Here is a 25,865-nt window from a genome sequence, read left to right as displayed (position 1 = left end):
GCAAGCAGTCCCCTCCTGCCCATCTGCGAGCAACCTCTTCTTGAACTGGTTGTGACTGTTACGGCGTCCCAGCTAATTTGCATATTAACTTTTAAAATATAAAATATATATTATTTATAAATTATTAAGTATGTATAAATGTATAGGTACATATTAAAAGTTTTAATGTATTCTTTGCCTATTGTGGTAGAGTGTTTTGGTTATCCCTGTGGTTTATACACCCTACTTCTGGAGATACAAAAAAATGTAATACTTCAAAGGAAAAAAAGGGTGGGAGCATGTTACTCTATTTTCCCCTTAATAGTTTCCTTCCTAAAAATCTTATTGGTCTTTATTGAGGGTTACTGAGCTCCAACCAGCTACAAGGGGCATCTTTAGAAGTCAAGCAACATTGCAGAAGACATCAAGGCCAAAATCAAGATCTACCAGACTGCCCCTCTGACAGCCACTTCCTCAGCCAGAACTGGACAGGAAGCTGCTGGCCATCTGGGGGAGATGTCTCCGTATATGAATGTTACTGGTATATGTACAAGTACCCCTGTCCCATATCCTGGGTGTGTCAGCCTAGGCCACAAACACCAGGCAGAAGTCATGATTCCTGAGAAGATCTGAACTGCCTCCACACACCTCTCCTCTGTCCTTCATCCTTCCGCCAGGGTGAAGAAGCAAGCCCTGGATACTTGGTGATCCCCATCCTGGGATCTTGAATCACGACTTAACTAATAATAATTGTTGGAAAATGGAAAATAAAATCTCACCAATTGAAAATTGGTGAAGAAAATATGAGCTATGAAGATATACTTTAAAATTTAATAGCTATAAAGGACTCTCAGCCTCAGTTACTATGTATACACTGGTGGCTCCCAAATCTGTGTTGGGACCAGATCCCTTTCATTTCTCGTATTTATCCAACTGCATGATAGACAAACTAAATCTCCTATAGGTCCCTCAGACACATTATTATCCAATTTATTTCTTCTCCAAACCAGAAAACCTAAAGACCTAGATATTATCCTAAATATCTCCTATTTATCCTCCATATTTAACTGTCACAAAGACCTAGATAAAGAATCCATAAATTCCAAGCCACTTAGCAGAATACAAACATGGCAAGTGCTCAGTATTTAGTTACTACCCTCGGTCTATACTAAATTCCCAACTCTCTAGAAATTTATCTTCTATTTCTTATCACTCTAATTCATGTCTTCATTTCTCAGACAAGAGTTGTATAACTGCTTATTTTTAATTAGTTCCCCTAATTAGTCAGCATCCTCTAATCCAATGGCCATGAAATATATATAATCATGTAATGACCCTACCTGAAAGTATTTGATAAAATAACCAATCACCTAAAAATAGGGTCCAGACTTTTATTATACACGAAGATCCTTAATGATCTGGTCCCCATCTGCCTTTCAACCACCATACTGTGTAAACTCTGTGCTCTAGCCATGCCAAACTACTTGCAACTGCTCAAATAGATCATCATCTATCATGCCCCTGTGTTGCACATGTTATCTTGACTGCTTTGTTATTTTCTCCCTTGCATATTGCAAATAAAGTTTTAAAGTCTGAACTGGCAAGTATCAACCACTAAAAGACTTATTTCCTTATACTCCTTCACTGTATCCCAAACAAATACCAGGCAATTAGGCACCACCTCCTCTGGGTTCTGCTCTGCCCCTCTATTACAGTTAACACACTGTACTCTACTATGTTACTATGTTTATATGTCTGACCTTCCTATAAAATGGTTAGGTTCAACAGGGTGAGCACTGCGTTTTATTCATCTTGTGCTCCTGTGCCTAAGTTGTATGTAACACATTGCTTATTCAGTCCATGAAACTCAATTGTTTTTTGGATGAAAATATTGAGGTCAAGAGGAAAAGAGAGGCAGAGGAAATTCCTCTAGAATTTGACAAACAAATTTTGCATTATTTCAGTTAATCCTCCAAAGAAGCCTATGAGATAGCAGCTATTATAATTATTTAACAGATAGGAAATTAAGGGTTAGCTAATAATTGGTAAAGCCATGATTCAAATACAGAATCAGTCTCTAATAAATCACTTATTTTCAATACTTTTTATTTGAAATAAAAATTTATTTCCCTCTAATATCCTTTAGTCACTAAATTTTGCCAAGTCTTCCCATTATCATCTTATGATTCTTTCTTCTATCCATCTTAATCCAAACTCTTAATATCTCTTATGTGAACTATAGCAATAACCCAATAGGAAACCTGACTACCTCCCAACACATCTACTTTTCCTGCAAAGAACCACCACCAGATCAATTTTCCTAGAGCAGCAGTCTGTAAAAACATGTCGTCAGTTGTTCTTTCAGTCCCACTGAAAAAGGCTTAAATTCCTTAACCCTGCACTTAAAGTAATGAACAATTTGGCTCATTCAATAGTACTCTCAATATGTGTCATGACCCACATTTCTCAGGAATATACTTGTTTTCCTCTAAATATACCTTATTCTTTTTTTATTTCCATACTTTTTTTCTCATACTATTTCCTCCCCCTACTGAAATCCTATCCACACTTCAAATTCCTCTATGGCTTGTAATAATTTGCAATAGACAACAAGAGTAATGTTAATAGATATTGCTTGTGATCCTGATTTTGAATTTATATTAAGACCCGACTACTGTAAGTATTAAATAAAGACTACAGACTGAATAATCAACCAGACAATACTTCATACAAATATGTAATCTGTTCTATAAGAGTTGAAAGAGCTCCAGAGGAGAAAGTAAAATGAAGAAATTGAAAATTTCTCTATAAGGCTAGACTGGAAAAATTATGATGGTTCAATCAGGAAAAAAAAAAAAAAAAGGAATAAAGAAGATACCTCACTGAAATTTATAAGACCTTAATTTCATTAAACCCCAAGTGAATAAAGGAAACATCACTTTATAGATCTTGTGTAGATTGAAAGTAAATATTATCCTATAAAGTTCATATAGGTTTAAAATATAAAAGGTGTCAAATAGGATTCAGTTTAATTCACAAATGATAGCTATATGAAATATTTAAGACTGCTTAAAATCTGAATAAGTTTCTTTTTTTTAATCCTCGCCCGAGGATATTTTTCCTTTGTTTTTTAGAGAGAATGGAAAAGAGAGGGAAAGACAGAGAGAAATATCGATGTGAGAGAAACACATTGATTAGCTGCCTCCTGCACAAGCCTGGGCCAGGGCCTAGGCCAGGGAGGAGCCTGGAACAGAGGTGTGGGCCCTTGACTGGAATCAAACCCTAGACTCTTCAGTCTGCAGGCTGACACTCTATCGACATAGCCAATTAGCTATGGCAAGTCTTACTGTTTCTAAAAAATAATTCATGTAGCCCTGCTGGTGTGGTTCAGTGGTCAAGTGTCGATCTATGAACCAGGAGGTCACGGTTCAATCCCCAATGCAGAAGGCAGCCAATTAATAATTCTCTCTCATCATTGATGTTTCTTTCTCTCTCTCCATATCCCTTCCTCTTTGAATCAATAAAAATATATTTTAAATAATAATAATAATAATTCATATAAACAAGACCAGAAAATCTTTTTTATCTTAAATCTCTAGACTGACAACACTGAATATAACTAAAACCATGCAAGTCAACATGAATTTGTAAGATTAACTCCTAAAAGATTGAAAGCAAACTATCAAAATTATTGTGGAAGCCTTCACTTAAGATCCAAATTATATCTCCAAGACAAATTTTATGTTACATTATGTTTAGAATCCAAAGAGAAACTCCTTATATTTATGATTCTGTACACAGATGCTAATAATAAAAACATAAACATAGTATTAGATTCTAAAGAAAACAGATGCTTTTTTTCCATTATACATAACAAACAATACAGTATACTAAAGCAACTAATAGCTTATCATAGCACTTTGAACATTTGTCTAATTCCTGTAAACTAGCCACACATTTAACTGATAATAGTAAAACTAGTATGAAAAACAACTACATGGCTACTATTACAAAGCCACAGTTTCTCTGGTACTTACTAATGTTGGAGAATTCTGATCTGGCCAAAAAGACTCTGGAACAGGCCAATGACCTATAGGAACCCCAGTTTTGGGATTTGGCCTGACATATATGAGTTTGTGACAGCTATGCCAAGGCTGAGATCCAAAAGGCCTTGATATATCTGGCTGCCCATCTATAGCAAAGAAATTGACATAAAAAAGCATGTATCATTAAGGAGAGAAAATATCAAAAGTTCAATTATATCTATTATTACTTAATAAAAATGTCCCAATAGTTGTTCAATTCTGAATTTGCCTAGTTTTCTTAAATGGTACAATACTATCACAACTGCTTAACATTTACATGAGATTAAAATTCACTAGAGAGTAAAGTCTATAAATGCCAACTATGAGTTCAGCAGTTGAAAGGAGGGCTCATAGTATCATTTGCTTGTCCAATCAGAATATGTAAAACATACTTCATGGTAAATAGTTATTTAATGAATGATATGTTTCCCCCACCAGATGATAAAGGTAAATACTACTCAATATTTTCATCATTGTGGTTGGCTTAGGAAATACTAGATAAGTATTGCTAAAAAAAGTAATCATTTTAACTAAAGCCTAATAACTAAAGAAAAACTTACCGTATTTTTTGGACCATAAGACGCACTTTTTTCCCCCCAGAAGTGGGGGGGGGGGAGAAAGTCCCTGCGTCTTATGGTCCAAATATAGCCTACACTTTAAAAAAAAAGTTTTTTTACTTGCCCGGCTCTGTGTGCTTGACCGGCTCTAAAATGGTTCTAAATGCTGCTGTTTACTTTACAGGGTTGATTACATGTGTTTATGACTATGATGTTGGGTTTTAATGCACATAAAATATTTTAGGACACTATTTGTTTCAGAATCTTTTTTTCTTCATTTCCCTTCTCTAAAAACTGGTGAGTCTTATGGTCCAGAGCGTCTTATGGTCCGAAAAATACGGTAATATGCAAATCCAGATTTGAAGTACTTACCTTTAATCTGAAATAATTCTACCAAAATAGCAACTCTCTTCAACTAAACATTTGTTTAGTGCCTAACTTTAAGCCAAGTACTAAAATAATATAAATACATTCCATGCCTAACAATTCAATTAAAAATTTTAAAAACAGAAACAATGATATAATTTGTATAATCTTAACTGTCTTCTGCTCCTTTACTATAATCCCCCTCCTGAGGATACCCATTTTTTCATCTCTATGACCTTTCTCTTCTCCCACCCTGTGGATCACCTCTGCCAAGTGTCATTAACAACTTTCTAATTCTTGTTATAAGCTCCATTGTATAATGCAGAGGATCCAGATGTTAATGGTTGTCCATTGGTTCTAAGGTAACTCTTTATACCTTCTAATATAAATAGTTCATGATCATAGAATATTGGATTCATAGAGTAAAGCTAGGTGGAGCTTAGCTGAAGTTAAATAATCCAGCTTAATGGTAAAGGCTGGCTCCTCATGTTTGGAACCACGTAAACCATTTGGTTCTGGCCAGTTTGATCCTTAGAGAAAATAGTGTTAAGGAATTAAACACCTAGAGTTCACTCCTGTGAATAAAGGGACATAGGAGAAGCATATATACAGGAGAGAGACAACATTATAACACTAAAAAGAAAATATGAGGTTGCTCATCTATAAATGCTTAAAAAAGTCTATGGCTCTTATTTTTCAATTCTAGTTGAATAACTAATATAGCAAATTTAGAATGTTTATAAGAAAAGTGTGATAGTACCTTCTACAGGGGAAGGATCTGGTCCTGCTTTTTCAAAGTTTATTACCACTCCACTTTGCACTTTCTGCACCAAGGACTCCAGACACTGATTAAGCATTCTTGGAGAACATACAGAGTAAGAGCGACCTGAGATTAAGAAAAAATAAAATAAAGTGAACTAGTCAGTTGTAGTAATTCCTACCTTTAGTAAGAAAGAATAATAGTGGGTTTTCTGACAGTATATTTACAAAAGTTCACTGGAAAAGCTTATTTCATTATCTTATGCCAAGAATGAACAAAATAAGTAATTTTCAATAAACCAACAATTTCATGTTGTGAGAGTCTTTAAATTTTCTCCTTCCAATATGGGTACATGGAAAATAGAGATCTCGTTCTGAACAAACCACAACAACAATGTCATACTTTACTTATTATATATTATATAAAGTGTGATTTCAAAAATATAGATATAAAAAACTATCTCCAACTGTTACCCAATATTATTAATTTTTCTTTATTATAGTAGTACATATACAACCTCTAGGATCCAACTCCCCCAAAACCTTACTCTTGCTTAACAAGTATTATCAATAAAATTAATGCTAAGCACATAGATCACTTAATTGATCTGCTGACAGTTATTGCTTATTTTAAATATTTGCATTTTAATATAAAGATAATGCCTTTGCTTTTCTGAATTTCACTTGGCTCACATACTTGGGAATTACATCTCTTTAACATATAAGTGGTAGAATGTGCTTTTCTAAACTCATTTGGCTTACATGCTTGAAAATCACCTATCTTAAATAAATTTCCCTTTTGAATATTTTAAATCTATAGGATTTTTAGTTCAGCAGCATTAAAATGCTAGTAATTCAGAAAAAAAAAAACACTAATAAAATGATCCCTTAAACAGAAATTTTCAATATATATGTGTGTGTGTGTGTGTGTGTGTGTGTGTGTGTTATCCCATATGTGGTCACTGGCCACACAAGGCTACTGAAAACTAAAAATTGAGATGTACATTAAGTATAAAATATATACCTGATTTAGTAGTTTTAATATAAAAATTACATAAAATGTCTCAACAATTTTAAATATAGATTTGACGTGGAAATAATATTTTATATATATTAAATTAAAATTTATTAAAATTAATTTCACCTGTTACTATAAAATTTATAATTACATATTTAATTTGTACCATACTTCTATTATATGTATTAATACAGTCCAATACTAAAAATCTTAACAACTAAAATAATCTTTAAACATCTTACAATTTGCAATGAGCTTAATATGGAATTTTACAAATTCAACAATTCAACCAAACATGACTATATTATTGTATCTGACATACCAAATTATCCTTATCAATTTATATTTAACATGGGATTTGCTAAAGGCTATTCAGAAAAGAGAACATTAGGCAGTAGTGTGATTCAAATCCTCAGTCAGCTTTACTTAGAAAGCAAGTATCATATAACAAATAACTTATCATTGTACAATAATGATAGTTGGAATCATAAAAATATCTACCAATTACAGAGTGTCTATGTGCCTGGCACCATTCTAATCATCATATTAATTTATTTAATCCTAGCAACAATCCCTGGGCTACTTTCTCCCAATAAGAAATAAGAAAACTAAAGCACACAGAGGCTAACTAATTTATCCAAGTTAGTACCCTAGTACAGCTAAGATTCAAATCCTTAGAATATTAGAAACTTAAGCCTGGATATACTTTGTTCTTCGAAAATTTGAAATCAATATTTAAAACAGAATGTCTATATGGAGTCACACTTAATGGAAAGAATTCGTGAATTATTTTTCTCAGTCAATTTAAAATGTACAAAAAACAATACTTTAAAAGGCTGACCATTTTAATACACAAAGTATGTAGAAGACTATAGTATATATCTTATTTCATGAAACTTAAGCATATTCCTAAGATGCCATTAAAAAACAAAAGTTTTTAAGTGTGAAATTGTGGGAATTCTCTCTACCCCCTAACTGTGTCATCAATTAACTGATTAGGAAAATGTAAGTAAATGAGTTATGATCTTAGCATGAAATAAAATTACTACCGTATTTTTCGGACCATAAGATGCACTTTCCCCCCCCCAGAAGTGGGGGGGAAAAGTCCCTGCGTCTTATGGTCCAAATATAGCCTACACATATACTTTAAAAAAAAAGTTTTTTTACTTGCCCGGCTCTGTGTGGTCTCTGTGTGCTTGCCCGGCTCTAAAATGGTTCTAAATGCTGCTGTTTACTTTACAGCACATGTGTCAAACACAAGGCCCGCGGGCCAAATCCGTCTCACCAGGCCTTGCAATTTGGCCCTCACCAGGCTGTCATCACTGCACTCCGCTGTGTTTCCATCACAATGACAGTTTATGACTGTTCAGTAAACCATTCGGCCCGCAATTTAGGCTGGATTTTAGATTTTGGCCCCTTCTCTGATTGAGTTCGACACCCCTACTTTACAGGGTTGATTACATGTGTTTATGACTGTGATGTTGGGTTTTAATGCACATAAAATATTTTAGGACACTATTTGTTTCAGAATCTTTTTTTCTTCATTTCCCTTCTCTAAAAACTGGTGAGTCTTATGGTCCGGAGCGTCTTATGGTCCGAAAAATACGGTGACAAAGATGTTTAATAAAAATTAGAGAAAAAGTGAATAAACTTGAGTGTGAATAACTTGAGTCACTTGGCAATTAACGAAAATTCATTAGTTCTTTTGAAAGTTAAAGAGAAATAGCAAGTTTTGCCATTTTTACAAAGTGAGCCTATATCTTACAGAATGTTTCTCTTATTCTCTATGTAAAATCTCACCCATTGGAATGGATGATACTTTGAAGCATAAAGTTTCTAGGATCACTAATTATATTTGTGCAGAAAACTCACAACTTCAAGCCAAAAAGCTGGATCACTTGCGGTTATGTAGAATCGACCAAAATTAAAATTAAAATCTAAATATAGGAGCTTGAAGGCAGAAAGTGAAAAAAATATATATAACTTTCTCACTGAAGTCTACTAGAATTAGCATTTTAGTATAAGAAACAAAAGAAACATTTCTAAGTTAGGCAACAGTCCTTAACAGAGTCTAAGTTAAACTAATTTACTCTACAAATTGTTTTATAATTTTTATGAAATGCTTTTCATCCTCGATACTTCCACTGACATGTCTTAGGCATTTTTAAAAATCTGATATCATCCCCCTGTCTCCCCAACACCTGCTTCTCCCCAGTGTACTCAGACAAGTCCGTTTACTTTCCCTTGTTCAGGCCAACTGGATAATTTAGGAATCATCCTTGATTCCTTCTTCCCTCATTGTCCTTATCCTCGATTCTCCTTTGCATCAGATCTCCTTATCACCTCCAAACCTAGCACTTTAAATCAAAGTACAATCATCTCTTACTAGTCCCTGTTCAATTCTTGCCACTTTACAGTATATTTTCATCTAGGAACTGAAGTGAAATAGAAATCAGATGTCACCTCCTATAAAAAGACCTGTAATGGCTTCTACTTGCGGTAGGAAAATAGAAAATATTTATTATGACCTAAAAGGGTATTTAATATTTGGTCCTTGCCTACATCTCTACACCTGTTACTCTCTACTTCTTCCCATGTAAGCTCTAGTAACATCATCCTTCCTGTTGCTCTGAAAATACAGAGCATGCTCCTTCCCTTACTATTTCTTCTGCCTAGATCTTCCTTTACCTCATTATTCAGATCTCTACTCGTATGTTACACTTGTTGTAGTGATCATTTCTCAACATACACAAATATTAACTCACTTATGTTGTACAACTGAAGTAACATAATGTTGTATGTCAATTACACCTTAATTGAAAAACTGACGGTGGATGAACATGCTGTAACAATAGTTTAGCCAGATTAATATTTTTTAAGACACACCAGGGCAGATTCAATTTCTATTCAAATAAGTGACATTAACTTCAAGATTAGAAATATGGAAACGTAATTTATTTTTAAATCTGTTGTTTTGTTTACTTCTATACACATGATAATGATCTCCAAGGATAAGCAATATTTCAAAGTGATTCAAACAGGAGTAAGCATATGTCTTAGGTATATGGTTTTTAAAAAATGGAGCACATCCTCAGAAGACTTCCCAAGAATATTCACTGTCTTTCTCAACTTATTTTCTAAACCCTTACCCTATTTTTTTCTTCACAGAAAGAAGCACTTCCTACAATATTTATTCATTTTACATGCTTTCATGTTAGACAGTCCAAAAATGTAAGCTTTCTGACTATTGTTCCTGCTGCATCAAGTATAGTTATTTGGCCCTAGCTGGTTTGCTCAGTGGATAGAGCATTGGTCTGCAGACTGAAAGATCCCAGGTTCGATTCCAGTCAAGGACACATGCCTAGGTTGCTAGCTCAATCCCCAGTAGGAGGCATGCAGGGGCCAATCAATGATTTTTCTCTCATCATTGATGTTTCTATCTCTCCTCTCCTTTCCTCTCTGAAATCAATAATAAATGCTGGAGGCAACTTTGTTATCACAGAAAGAGTTGAACTTTCTTGGTGGGATGATCCATAATTTTCTCTAAAGAATAAGGTTTGATTGTCAAAAACATGTAAAATATTTTTAATGTCTCTCTCTCTCCCTCTGTCTCTCTAAAATCAATAAACAAAAAAAATTTTTAAAGAGAATAGTTAATTGGCCTAGAGTGGGTACTCATTAATTACATGGTAAAGAAAAATGCTTACAACAATTACAAAAATTTTTAAAAAGCATACATAAAAAATATAACAAAATATTAATCATTATTTTGGCAACACAGGCAAATTTCTTTCCAATTTTTTCCTCAATGAACATAAATTATTCTACAATGAGAAAAATAAATGTATACATGCTACTCATATCATTAAGTCTTTAAAAATGCACAAGAAAAAGTGCACAAGTATTAGTAGTGATTACATATTACATAGTGCAATACCAATGGATATTAGCATTTTCTGTTCTTTCTACCTTTTTTATATTTTAATCCTCAAAACTTTCTTTAGTGAAAAATAAATAAGAAAACATATTATTGAGATACTAGAGGCCCAGTGCACAGATTCATACACTGGTGGGGTTCCTCAGCCTGGCCTGCACCCTCTCACAATCTGAGACTCCTTGGGGGATGTCAGACTGCCGGTTTTGGCCCAATTTGGGGGGGCTGGGGTGAAACCGGCAGTCCAACATGCCCTGAGAGATGTAGTAGTGTGCAAAGTGGCAGATAGCCAGGGAGGAGCCCGAGTCAGGCGCCGTGCCACTCCTGCTCATCCTGGCCCTACTGAGCCTGCTGCCAACACTGCACTGACCACCAGGGGGCAGTTCCTGAATCGAGCATCTGCCTCCTGGTGATCAGTGCGTGTTATACTGACAGGTCGAATGGTCACTTAGGGTTTTATATACATAGATATGAAAAGCATTTCAGCCACTTCCCATTATTGCTAGCAAGAGCATGGAAAGAGGGAAATAAACTAGTATTTCAGGATGTATATTTGGGAAAAGTTTCCTCATTTTTTAACTAACTAAGGTTTCTGGGTCATTAAGAGATATTACCAAGGGTGACTTTGGAATCTTCTCCTCTAGAGATGTTCTTTCAAAGAATAAACAACATAACTTTAGACATAACTTTAGTATATTACTGCCCAAAGGCAAGGACGTTAACTACTACATGAGGCCTTAAGTTCTTTTCAGACTCTTTTTGATTATACTACTCACTTCATTTCACACTCTAAATATTCTCAATGCTAGAAGTACATGTAGTCCATAACTTTACCATAATTCTAAGTACAAACTAAGTAATTTACAGTAAGGAATTTCCAAGGTGAGAATGTTTTAATTACAGCCTTAATGGCCTTTTTCAATCTGTTAAGTAAAAAACCTAGAGTTAAAAAAAAAATCAGGATTTTAGCAAGGCTGAAAACTAATATTTCCTGAATACAAATGTGCATCCACGCACAGAAACAATTGGGGCTGTCACTGAAAAATAATATCCATGCACAGAGAATTGTTAGCAGTGATTCTTCAAGTTTAGATGACAGATAGGTTTCCCTTTAAATTGTGTATATACGTCTTTTTTTCTTTTGTAAATTAAATTGTGAAGGTATTATACGCGTTCAGGAAAAAATACTTCTATTAAATGAGAACATTTAATAATAGAATAACAACTTCCTACTTTACATACCATTTTATCTGTGAATTTTGAAGATGTCCAACACCAGTGAAATTTTAGAAGGCATCTAAAGTATCAATTAGACCTTATATTTGTCTTTAACTTATATAGCTGGCTATGAAGGAATCTCAAAAAGTATTACCAACTATGTCTAGAGACTATGCCACGGGTCCCTGACAAGGTGAAATAGTGGTATGCCAGACTTGGACATTTTACTGTTAAATTCCTTCAATAAGAACTATAATAAAATGCCCCATGAAAGCAAAACTACTACATCTGTCATATTCACTACTGAAGTCATAGAACAGTGCTTGGTACACACTAGGTACTCAATACATACTTATATGAATTAATCCACCTGTTCGCTAATTCCACAATAAAGAAGTTCTGAGACTATTACATTGTTAACTTAGCATATTGATTACCTGGACTAGCTGGGTAAGACCTAACTACCTGCGTTTCCTCTAACACATCTAGCTTCCTCTTTGCCTCTGGGAAAAATTACATTTAACCAGGCTTTAATCATTACATGCTTAATGGATATTGATATGATTTTCAAACATTTTTCACAAAAAATAATTCCATGACATTTGTAAATCATTGGCAATCTTTTAGGTAAGAAAATAAGTTTAACAACTTCAAATACCAGCACTTTCTATGGGCAGAAAAAATTACCATTCATTATTAGATCCAAAAGTATTCATATCCTATTCAAATCAAGGCACAGACCTTCATCAATATAGTTTTAAAACTATATGTGACTACTAATTACTAATATTATAACTTGTTAGACAAAAACAAACATGGAGTTTTTGAAATGTACATTTTAAAACATTCAGGTAAACTCTGCTTTAAGTCACTAAATTACTGCCAGCAAAAAACTTACCGCCTGTCACTTCACACATTGGTGTGATTGCAGAGTCATCTAAAGGCACACCTGTCAACTGTTCTGATTCTACTGACATGGTGCCAGGCAACCGCAACACTAATGCAAAGAGTCTCTGATCCCAACGAAAAGGTTCCTTGGTCAATTCACTTCCAGGCAAAGGAGAATTAAGAGGTAAATGGAGCTGAAAGTAAGGGGAAAAAAACAATAAGATTTCCACATGCTACTTTTCCCAAAAGGCCACATTAATTACACTTGTATTAAAACTACATCATGAGTGTCCTATCACTAAAAAAACAAGCCCAAAAGCATTTGCAGATATAACTAAAATAGCACATGAGATAGTTACTTCAATTTTCTTAAGCTCTTCTCAGAAGATCTCAATAGAAAGACATCTAGAACTGTAATTTTTTTTTCAGATTTTAATTCAACTATCCACCAAGTGCTGGACTGTTTTCAAATAATCATTTCATTATCAAAACCACCCTTTTTATTCCTATTTTCTAGGTTAAAAAAAAAATGGATCTCAGAGAAAAGAAATGATTTTGGCCTCCTGGGTATGAGTCTGTACTTTCTCTATCACACTGCAGCAGTCCTAAACATCTCCACAGTTAATAATTTAAATATGCTTCATTTTATACAAAACATACATTTTCAAAGCATTTGCAGGAAAGTAAATTTTGTTACTCTAATTGCATATTAAATGTTATTAAAGGTAATGATTCTTATCACATTTCAGTAAAAACAGAGAGGGTTTGGGGGTTGTTTGCATCTGTTTTTTCCCCATCACCTTTTAACCCCCATACCCTCTGTGTTAGTTTTTTTTTTTTTTTTTTTTTTTTATGGTTCACCTCTTCCCCAATAGACCTGCTAAATCATAATCTGAAAATCTTAAGAATCTTGAAAAGCTTTAAAGTGATTCTAATGGGCACCTCTGTATCAACAGAGTAACAAGATAATCCACACATCAATCTTAGCATAACTAAATGGAAACAACCAGACAGGGTATAATGCAATAGGATGTAAAACATTAAAAGGAAAAAGGAGAAGGGGAAGTAGAAGGGAAAAGAGAAGGAGAAAGGGAAAGGGAAGATTGAACCTGCATCTAATCAAGTCCTAACTACCAGTTTATGGAATACTGGGGATTATAGGAGGATCAAGTTTAACACCACCACATGTCAACAATCGGTCAAATCCAGAATGTGAGACATTCACAGGACAGATGATCTGGTTCTTCCAATAAATTAATGGCATGAAAATGTAGAATGGGAAGTGAGGAAGGTTGGTGGAATTGTTATAGAATAAAAAAACAAAGAAAATCAAAAGGAAAGTTTTTTGTAAAAATCGGGAAATTTTGAAATATGTTATTGGAATTATAAACAGTATTTTAAGTGTGATGACACAGTGCTTAGAAAAACAAGTCTTTATCACTTATAAAATTTCTAAAAAAAAAAAAAGACCAGAATCCGCATACCGAGGAACTTATTTATACAATATTGGAGTTTTCTTCAAACTACAGTACATACTAAAATGATCACTTTCAAATTAATTGCCCAAGTTTATGCTACCTTTTTTATAAAGACTGCCCTTCCCTGCAGGCCCGGTCGCCCCAACTTCCCTCCTCTGCCGGCCTAGTCACCCCTAACTGCCCTACCCTGCTGGCTCCTAACCACTCACCTGGCTGCCTGCCTGCCTGATTGCCCCTAACCACTCTGCCTGCTGGCCTGCTTGCCCCCATCGCTGACCTGCTCACCCCCAAATGCCCCTACAGCCAGCCTGATCACCCGCAACTGCCCTCCCGCTCCTGCCAGTGTGCTCTCCTCTAACTGCCTCCCCTGCCAGCTTACCCTCAACTGACCCCCCCTGCTGGCCTGCTCACTCCAAAGTGCCCCTACCCTGCTGTGCTGATTTCCTCCGACTCCCACTGACAGCCTGCTAGCCCCCAATTGGCCCCCTTGCTGGTCTGCTTACCCTCAAAGGCCCAGCCCCCCACCAGCCTGATCACAACTGCCCTCCCCTCTTGGCCTCTAACCACCTCTACCTTGGCCCAACAGCATGGCTTTGTCCAGAAGAATGTCTGGAAGGCCTCCTGGAAGGTCTCCCAGTCTAATTAGCGTATTACCCTTTTATTAGTATAGACCAGAGGCCCAGTGCACAAAATTCATGCAGGGGCGGAGGGGCAGGCGGTGTCCATCAGCCCAGCCTGCACTCTCTCCAATCTGAGATCCAGCTAGGATCAGGCCTAAACGAACAGTTGGACATCCCTCTTACAATGCAGGACTGCTGGCTCCCAACTGCTCGCCTGCCTGCCTGCCTGATTGCTCCTAATCACTTCTGCCTGCCAGCCTGATCACCCCCTAAACACTCCCCTGCCAGCCTGATTGATGCCTAACTGCTCCCCTGCCAGCCTGTTTGCCCCTAATTACCCTCCCCTGCAGGCCTGGTCACCCTAACTGCCCTCCCCTGCTGGCTTGGGTCCCCCCAATTGTCCTTCCTTGCAGGTCCGGTCATGTCCTTCCTCTGCTGGCCTGGTTGCCCCTAACTGCTCTACCCTGCAGGCTTGATCGCCCCCAACTGCCCTTCCTTGCAGGCCTGGTCCCTCCCAATTGCCCTCCCCTGCTGGCTATCTTGTGGAGGCCATCTGGTGTCCACATGAGTGCAGCCATCTTTGACCACATGGGGGCAGCTATCTTGTGTATTGGAGTGGTGGTTAATTTGCATAGTACTCTTTTATTAGATAGGATACAAGCCAGGTGCATGGGTGGGGGCCAGCTGGTTTGCTCTGAAGGGTGCCCTAGATTAGGGTGGAGGATTCCTTTTGGGTGTGGAAAGGCCTAGGCCAGGGGCCTGTGTTCATTTGCAGGCCGACCATGCCCCTATGTGGTAAGGATCCCTGCTAGGGGGGCATGGGCAGCCTGGGTGAGGGGCTGAGGGATGTTTTCAGGCTGGCCACACCCCTTTCAAGGTGGAGGTCCACACTGGGGTGCCAGGCCAGCCAGGGTGAGGGCTAATGGCTATTTGCAGGCTGGCCACACCCCCCAGCAGGCACTCTTACTTCATGGGGGCATGGCCAGCCTGGGTAAGGGTTTTTATGGTGTGTGTTTTTTACAGACTTTTTTCTTCAGTGCCTCCTTGTTCGGAGAAGGCCAGGGCAGGCTGGAAGCAGTTATCTGGAATTTATTTATCTTCTATAATTGAAACTTTGTAGCCTTGAGGGGAGGCCAGGGCAGACCAGGGCGAGGGTGAGGAGAAGGGAGGGATGCTCCAGCTCTATGGCCACTGCCATCTTTGTTGGGTTAATTTGCATACTTGCTTCTGATTGGCTGGTGGGTATAGCAGAGGTATAGTCAATTTGCATCTTTCTATTTTATTAGTGTAGATTCCCATATCACTACCCTCTGTCATTACTGGAGAAGAGAGAGGAAAATCCCCTATAGCTAAAATGTACTAATTTAAATAGAAAGGAGTGGTAGCAGACAAACAGGGACAAGAAAAATATAAAAAGCCTGGAAGAAAATATTCTTAGAAGGGTTGAATTACTCCAAATCTAAAGTCTACATTTAAAATTTCAGCAATGTCTTAAAATCACAGAGAAGTCTCTCTGAATACATGGACTTTGAGAAAAGCAAATTGCATGTAAATCAATAAGGAAAACATAAAATTAACCTTTAGAAAAATATGCATTAAATATGAATAGATAATTCCCCAAAGTGAAAAATGGACATACACAAAAAATACTCAAGGAAATCCATATGGCCTATAAATATGTGAAAAGATGTTCAAATACACTAACAGCAGGTAATACAAATTAAAATATCAAAGATATAATTTCACTCCCAACACATTAGCAAAATTTAAAAGTATGAAAATACCAAGTAAAAGGATAGGCATACATAGGGAACTCTCATCACTCCTATATAGTCATTTTGGAGAGAAATTTGTAATGTCTGGTTAGCTAAAGATAAGCATACCGGAAAACCCAGCAATGTCATCTCTAATTATAGAGAAACTCTCATGTTTATTTTCACAAGAAGCCATGTAAAAGAACACTGTCTACAGCATTATTTTAAATAGAGAGAAAATGGAAACAACCTAAAAGTCCAATAAGGAAATCCATATAATCCTATATAATAAAAACCTAGTATGTTAAGTGTCCAGTAAACTGGTCAGCCATTCAACCAATCAAAGTGTAATATTTTAATGATATGCTAAGGCCGCTCAACAGCTTGCTATGGTGGCAGAGAGTCAACCAGTTACTATGACATGCACTGACCACAAGAAGGCAGATGCTTCAACCAGTAGGTTATCTTGCTGCTGGGGTCTGGCTGATCGGGACTAAGCAAGAAGGGCCAGACACACACTGAAGCTCTTCTGCGGCCCCTTCCCAGCTGGCCAATTTCCTGTGTCTCTCCCTGGCCCTGATCTTGCACCAGGTCTTTAGTCAATAAACTGTGATCTATTCATAAATCAGATTTCTAAAATTCAACACATATCTCAAAACAGTATTTTTTGGATAATATAACAAATAGAATTTGCTTTTTTGGCTTATTACTTCTTTCATTCAATATTACAGGGTGAGATTAATCCATACTGTTCTATACAAGTGTAGGTTATTCATTCTTATTGCCATACAGCACATGTGGGGCAGGAGGGAAGGGAATATACTTTAACTTACCTATGTTTTATGTTGATAGGCATTTGGGCTGTTTCTATTTTGGGTATATTATGAATAACTAAACCATGAATTTATAGTACATGTCTTTATAGAAAACATATATATGCATTTCTGCTGAATATGCACCTAGAAGCATTATTGCTGGGTTAATAGTATATGATGATACTTACTTTTATTACATACTGCCAGTTTTCCAACATGGTTGTACCAATTTATACTCCAATAAACAGTAACCAAGAATACCAGTTGTTCCATATCTCCTTCAACATTTAGTTTGGCTGTCTTTTTCATTTTAGCCATTTTGGTGTGTGTGTAGTGGGGACTCATAGTGGGATATGAATTTCCCTGAAATCTATAGAAGATGAACACCTTTCATTCATTTCTTGGCCATTTTGCTATGCTCTTTCATGAAGTGCCTAATTTCTGCCTACTTTTTTAAAAATTGAGTTACCGTTTTCTTATTGATTTGAAGGAGTATTAATATACTAGAGGCCAGGTGCATGAATTCGTGCACAGGTGGAGTTCCAAGGAGCAGGGGGAGTGCAATAGGTCCTCAGGGTGGGCAGCAGGACACCATTGTGGACCCAAGATCCGGATCCATTCCATTGACATTGCGTTGCTTGTTGGGAACCACCTGGTAGCGGCTTTTATATTGTTGCTTCCATGTGGAGTGTTTATGGTCCCACTACTTAAAGAATTCTGATGAAAGGTTTTATGTTCCTAAAGGAATCTGTTTAGAGATGTGTTTAAGGATAATATAACAAACAGAAAAAAGAAGAAAGAAAAAAATCACCACAGTATGGCACCCTGGCCGATGTGGCTCAGTTCTTTGAACACCATCCCATGAACCAAAAAGTTGCCTTTTAATTCCTGGTCAGGGACACATGCCCAGTTGTGCATTCAGAACTGAATATGGGAAGGAATCATTCGATGTTTTTTTCTCTCTCTCTCCCTCCCCTTTCTCTCTCTCTAAAATTAATAAAAAATACTTTTATTAAAAAACAAAACAAAGAAAATCACAGTTCTGGCTATCAAGATATTTATTAGGATTTTTATTTCTGAATAGTTGATAGGAAAATAGTTTTATAATAGCTATTTTCTGAATCTTAATTGCAGGAAACTTTAGTATGAAATTTAAGTGTCTAAACTAATAATGCTAAAAAATCAGTCATTAATTACAACCACAAACTTACTATTACAATAGGTCCTCGGGTTATGTCAGAGATCCGTTCCTACAGCATGATATAAAGCGATTGTCACCGTAAGTCAGAACCTACCTATATAAGCACTTACATCACTCACATGGAGCACATACACAGCAGTAATAAAGTGAAACAGTAAAAAAAAAAAAAAAAAAAAAAAAAAAAAATTTAAAGAAAGATAATTCCTGATCTTTACTTGTGTCAAATAAATAATAAAAAACATAAAGCACATATGGACATAAACTGAAATGACGGAACTTTTTTTTTTTTAAATAAATAAATAGCCACAAAACGACATACATCTAGTCCAATGTAACCCAAGGACTGCATGTATATGGCAGACAGTGTTCTAAACCCTCGATATACACAGTTCATTTTATTTGACAGATAGTATTATAATTCCTACTTACAAATGATTTTAAAAAACACTAATTCTATTTACTGGAAAGATACTTTAATTATAAAAGTGTCCACTATAAGGGAGGAAAAATCAGATCACAAACTTCTGAATCAATCTATTATTTTTAAGCCACTAATTAGTATTATTAACATTTTAGATTGCTTGTCTGTTTTTATAAAGCACAATCCTATGCTTTCCCAAAGTTACTCTTTTATCCAATGGAAAGAGGCAATTCACTCTTCTTCCTTTTGCTGTTATCTTCCCATTCTCTAGTACATCCTGCTCGCACTGCGGCAGCAGCCATTCCTGTTGAAATTTATGTATCTTCTATAATTGAAACTTTGTAGCCTGGAATGGAAGCCTAGGCCGGCCAGGGCTGCAGAAGCTTGGCTTCCTCTATCGCTGGGGGCAGCCCATGCCTCCCTCCTGCTCTCTGTGGCCACAGCCATCTTGGTTGGGGTTACTTTGCATACTCTCTCTGATTGGTTGGTGGGCATGGCTGTGAGTATAGAAGTGTGATGGTTAATTTGCATATTACTCATTTATTAGGTAGGATGGTTTAGAAACTAATTATTCATGACTTTGCTAAGACTGGACTAAGGCTTACCTTAAATTTTAATTATTTAATTACTAGAGATCCAGTGCACGAATTCGTGCACAGGTGGGGTTCCTCGGCCTGGCCTGTAGGGTTTGGGCTGAAATTGGCTCTCTGACATCCCGAGGGGTCCTGGATTGTTCTCGGGTGACGCATCTCAGAATCGGGCTCCCTCTTCTATGGTTTAGGGTGTGTCACCCAAGATTCTTAAATGCCAAGTCACCACACCTCAGCAGCACCTGCACTGAGCTTCTGCCTTCTGGTGTTCAGTGCGCATCATAGCTACCGGTCAGAATGTCTGCCCCCTGGTGGTCACTGCACATCAGAGCTCTCTGTCAGATGGTCACTTAGGCTTTTATATATATATATATATATATATATATATATATATATATACACACACACACACACACACACACACACACACACACACATATATAGAGAGAGAGAGAGATTTACTAAGCGCCTACCATAAACATGGCATTATTTCAGGATTTAATAAGCATTATACCAAGCCAAATAAACAAGATTGGAGATAAAGTTTTAACAAACTCACTTTAAGAGAAACTATTATAAAACTTCTGCTAATGAGTATCTTATATATTATTTACTTTTTAAACTTACAAATGTAAAAAATAAATAGAAGTTAACAGCAAAAGAAGATTTTAAAAAATTATATTTAAAATGTCTTTAAATCAGGAACCCAACATATTTCTCCTGGCATACAACTTAATGGGCTCCTGAATAGTGATCATATTAAAGCTTTTCATAAATGGCAGGATTGACTGGTTTATTCCAACACTTCAGAGGTGTCTTCTTGCACTTGGATATTCTGCCAACTGGTTCTATTTGTGAAGTAATTCATATTATACGTCCTTTAATAAGTATACTTCCCACCTTGTTTTAATAACCTATTTACTGGCTGTCTATCTCACCATTTTAAAAGAGGGCAAGGAAAGTTATCTGATTGTTTTCTATGTCCCTCTCCCCACCCCTCACGGTATCTGTAAAATGAAAGCATGAGGCACTCCCATTCCCACAGCATAAGGAAAGTGCAAGAGCAAGAGGAGCAGAGTTATGGCTATAATCAGAGCACAAGCACCTCTCTGTGTCCCTCCCCATCCAAGACACATATTGATGTGGAGTAGACACACAAACAGAAATTCCAAGGTCATGCATGCAAAACATTACCAGAACATCACAGAACTAATTGGTCCTATTTCCAAGAGATGGAAGCATTGTTTTGTCCCTATGTATCTAAGCAGCTAATTATGGCCCTTGTATGTGACCTCACTTAGAGGACACAAACGTGAGCTGCAAAACTGCTTGACACCTAGAACAGAACTAGAAAAACAACCATCCATATGTTGAACCCATAACAACAATTCCATCTAGCTCAGTATACAGTACTCATAATGATAATTTGCATAAGGGCATACTTCCTCTTAGACCCACAAAATATAAGCTCATAAATTCTTCTCTTATTCAAAGATACAAAGAACATGACCATATATTTATTGCAAATTTTTTTTTTACCTCACACACCAAACCATCATTTTTCTTTAGAGTTTAATGCACTGGCTAATACCAATGAACTTGGCAATAGTACCAAGGAAGTAATTAGGTCATTATTAATATTCAATTTTTAATTGTTATCATTAGAGGCCTTTTATAAAATAAGAATGGGGATCACAAATCAAGCTATAAAAAGGAATTATTTAATGAAAGGTGACACATTAGACACTAAATCTCCTACCTTCAAGAAGATGTATACAAATAATTGTAATATGGGGATGAATTAGGGAAGACTCACAGAGAAAACAGCATCTGAGTAAGTTTAAAGAATGAAAAATTTACTAAGAATCTATAAACTATTACAGATTATAGGGAATATACAGAATGAAGATCATGATAAAAAAATAAGAAATAATAAAAAATAAACAATGGGATAAACATAAATGAAAATTCAGGACTATTGGAGGGTTAAGTACAAAGAAGAAGAGAAACTGAAGATTTTAGGAAAGCCTCTAAGAATGTGTAAAAATTTAATATGGGGAAATAGAGGAATAACATTCAGGGGAAAAAGACCATGCAAGGAAAGAAACCGGAAACATTCAGAAAATAGTAGCCTTCTTTGGCTCAAGTTTAGAGAAAATATAGAGGAAGGACAATGAATTTTTCTTCATCTGCTAGTTATTTTCTAGTCTTTCCACTCTATTAAAATAACTCAAACTATTAATCATCAATGATTTTTTTTTTTTATCATTGTTGTAGATGAATGTGGTAAAAATATTCTAGGCCTAAGTCTTAACACAGGCCTCACAGCTCTGTTGTCACCTCTTAGGAGCCAGTTGCTATGTAAAGAAGCTTGAACTAGACTACTGACTGATGACAGATCACATGGAGAGACAGAAGCCACAGGGACAAGAAGCAAGGTACCCACAAAACAGTGAGCAGCAATGGTCAGACAAATAAATAAATAATGTTATCTTGGGTGTTCCAGCTCCAGCTAAGTCCCCAACTGAATAAAGCCAACCCACAGAATCTTGAGAAATAATAAACTTGTTTTAAACCACTAAAATTTAGGATGATTTGTTAAAAAGAAATAGGTAACCGAAGTAATTAGGTCATTATTAATATCATAAGAACAAGTAGAGATTGTCCCTCTCCCTTCCTCTCTGAAATCAATAAAAATCTATTAAAAAAATAAATAAAATTTAATAATAAATTTTTTAACCCTACAACTTAAATGATTACAAAGAGGTCAACAAAAAAATCCCTGAGAAAGTAGAGGGAATGGAACAATAAAGGTTAAAGCAGAAGAAAAAAAAATAGAGGCTAAAAAATATATACAAAATTAAGTGAAACCAAGAGCTGGTTCTTTGAAAAGATAAAAAAGATTGATAAACCATTAACCAGATTCATCAAGAAACAAAGAGAGAGAATCCAAATAATTAAAATCAGAAACAAAAACAGAGAAGTAACAACTGACACCATAGAAATACAAAGGGTTATAAGAAAATACTACGAACAATTATATATATGCCAACAAGCAGGATAATGTAGATGAAATAGATAAATTCCCCCAAAAAATATGATCTCCCAAAACTAAATCAAGGAGAATGAGAAAACTTGAATAGGCGAATAACTGCTGATGAAATAGAAGCAATAATCAAAAACTCCCAGCAAACAAAAGCCCTGGCCCAGAAGGCTTCACAGGAGAGTTTTACTAAACCTTCAACTAGCAACTAATACCTATCTTCCTCAAACTATTGCAAAAAATCCCAGAGAAACAAACACTTTCAACCTGTTTTTATGAGGCCAGTATTATCCTAATTCCAAAACTAGATAAAGATACTCCAAAGAAAGAGAATTATAGGCCAATATACTGATGAACACAGATACTAAAATCCTCAACAAAATATTAGCCAATTGCATCCAGCTATATATTAAAAATATTATACACTGTGACCAAGTGAGATCTGTTCCAGAGATGCTAGGCTGGTACAATATTTGCAAATCAATAAATGTGATACATCACATAAACAAAACAAAGGATAAATATCACATGATTATATCAATAGATGCAGAAAAAGCACAACTAAATCCAACACCCTTTTTGATAAAAACTCTGAGCAAAGTGGGAATAGAGGAAGCATATCTCAACATCATCCTATCTAATAAAAGGGAATGTGCTAATTGACCATCATGCCCTCACAAGAAGGCAGTGCCCACAGCCAATAAAGAGGGAATATGCTAATTAACTGCAATGGCCTCACAAGATGATGGCGTCCACAGTCACAAGATGGCAGTGCCCAGTCCCCTCAGCCCCAAAGGGGAGGGCAGTTGGAGGTGATCGGGCTGGCAGGGGAGGGCAGTTGGGGATGATCATGCCGGCAGGGGAGCAATTAGGCATCAATCAGGCCGTCAGGCGAGCATTTAGGGGGCTATCAGGGTGACAGGCAGAGTGGTTAGGGGCAATCAGGCAAGCAGGCAGGAAGGCAAGTAGTTAGGAGCCAGCAGTGGGATCAGGCCTAAACTGGTAGTCAGACATCCCCTGAGGGAACGTTCTAGATTGGAGAGGGTGCAGGCTGGGCTGAGGGACTTACCCCCAACCCCTACCACACGAATTTCTTACTTCGTACATCAGGCCCCTAGTAAAGGCCATATCTGACAAATCTACAGCTAATATCATACTTAATGGGCAAAAACTAAAACCATTTCCCCTAAAACAGGAACAAGACAGGGAGGTTTGCTTTTATCACTCTTATTCAACATAGTACTGGAAGTCCTAGCCACAGTGATCAGACAAAAATAAAAGGCATCCAAATTGGAAAGGCGGAAGTAAAGTCATGATGACATGACTTTATATACAGATGACATGATATTATACATGATATTATACATAGAAAACCCTAACACCACCAAAAAGCTACTAAAGTTAATAAATGAGTTCAGCAATGGAGCAGAATACAAAATTAACACCCAGAAATCATTGGCATTTTTATACACAAATAATGAACTCACATAAAGAGAAATTAAACAAACAATCCCATTTATCATTGCAACAAAAAAATTAAGATACTTAGGAAAAAACTTAACCAAGGAGGTAAAAGACTTGTACTCAGAAAACTACATGACATTGAGACAGAGGACGATATAAATAAGTGGAAGAATATATAGTGTTCATGGATTGGTAAAATTAACATTATTAAAATGTCCATACCACCCAAAGCAGCCTACAGAGTCAATGCAATTCCTATTGAAATATCAATGGCGCATTTCGCAGATCTAGAACAAATACTCCAAAAATTTATATGGAACCAAAAAAGACCCCAAATAGCCACAGCAATCTTGAGAAAGAAGAACAAAGTTGGAGGGATCACAATATCAGTATATCAAGTTATACTACAAAGCAGCTATGCTCAAAAAAGCCTGGTACTGGCACAAGTACAGGCATAATTTTTAAAGTCTAAAAAAATTCAAGTGTAGAGCAACTAGAACTCATATATTTCTGGTGAGAATGTAAAATAAAATAGTACAGCCATTTTAGTAAATAGTATGGCAGTTTCATATAAAGTTAGATATACACTTATTCTATGAATCATCAACTGTGCCCCTAGATAAATACTCAAAAGAAATGAAAGCATATTTCCACAAAAGGACTTGTATACCAATGTACACAGTGGCTTTATTCATAATGATAAAAAAAAAAAAAGTGTATGTGTGTGTGTAGGGGGGGAGGTAGGGGGAGGAGGGGGAGAGGGGAAGAGACAAAATGTTCTAACTGGTGAATGGATAAGCAAATTGTAGCCATAAATGGAATACTATTCAACAATAAAAAGAAACTACTGATATATGCAACAATATGGATGAACCTCAAAAACATTATGCTAAGTGAAAGAAGCCAGACACAAAAGACTAACAGCCAAAACCGGTTTGGCTCAGTAGATAGAGTGTTGGCCTGCACACTGAAAAGGTCCCAGGCTCGATTCCAGTCAAGGGCATGTACCTTGGTTGCGGGCACATCCTCAGTGGGGAGTGTGCAGGAGGCAGCTGATCAATGACTCTCTGTCATCGATGTTTCTAACTCTCTATCCCTCTCTCTTCTCTGTAAAAAATAAATAAATATATTTTAAAAAACACAAAAAAACAAAAATTAGCATACTATATAATTCCCATTTACATGAAATTCTAGAAAAGTGAAAACTACACACACACACACACACACACACACACACAGAATTAGAGAATCACAAATCAAGTGATTCCAGGGTACAGTGATATACCAAAGGGTCAAAAGAAAACTTTTTACAATGACATATCCTATATAATAAAAGCTTAATATGCTAAGTGTCCGGTCATCCATTCAACCAATCAAACCATAATATGCTAATGATATGCTAAGGCAGTTCAACCACTCGCTAAGACATGCACTAACCACCATGAGGCAGATGCTCTGACCTATAGATTAGTTTGCTGCTGGGATCCAGCAGATCAGGTTGAACATACCCTGGAGCCCTCCCACAACCCCATCCCGCTGGCCAACCTCCCACGTCCCTCCCTGGGCTCAATCATGCACCGGTAGGGGTCGCTCAGCCTGGCCTCACAATCCAGGACCCCTCGGAGGATGTCAGAGAGCCAGTTTCAGCCCAATCCTGCAGGCCAGGCCGAGAGAC

General features: G+C 36.6%; 1 protein-coding gene and 1 long non-coding RNA gene across 10 annotated transcripts in view; one reads left to right on the top strand and one right to left on the bottom strand.

The window, feature by feature from the left end:
- The window catches only part of INTS6 (integrator complex subunit 6), a 94,208-nt gene that overhangs the window by 24,629 nt on the left and 43,714 nt on the right, over window positions 1–25,865 (bottom strand). For 8 of the 9 annotated variants that reach the window (XM_045588643.1, XM_036454535.2, XM_036454538.2 and 5 more), the window contains 3 exons: window positions 12,815–12,998; window positions 5,748–5,873; window positions 4,017–4,171 (listed from right to left, as the gene is read on the bottom strand). In XM_045588643.1, the coding sequence (XP_045444599.1) occupies window positions 4,017–4,171; window positions 5,748–5,873; window positions 12,815–12,998 (465 nt within the window). The remainder of the gene's footprint in view (window positions 1–4,016; window positions 4,172–5,747; window positions 5,874–12,814; window positions 12,999–25,865) is intronic. The other variant, XM_036454543.2, reaches the window with a different exon arrangement.
- LOC123653248 lies at window positions 4,219–23,980 on the top strand. Its single transcript, XR_006742921.1, has 3 exons — window positions 4,219–4,230; window positions 21,519–21,521; window positions 23,845–23,980. It is a non-coding gene; the product is annotated as an uncharacterized LOC123653248 (long non-coding RNA).

This window comes from Pipistrellus kuhlii, unplaced genomic scaffold (assembly GCF_014108245.1).
Source record: "Pipistrellus kuhlii isolate mPipKuh1 unplaced genomic scaffold, mPipKuh1.p scaffold_m20_p_3, whole genome shotgun sequence".
In the NCBI taxonomy this organism is placed as follows: Eukaryota; Metazoa; Chordata; class Mammalia; order Chiroptera; family Vespertilionidae; genus Pipistrellus; species Pipistrellus kuhlii.
The sequence above is the reverse complement of the archived record's forward strand: the minus strand, read 5'-3'. Positions and strand labels throughout refer to the sequence as shown.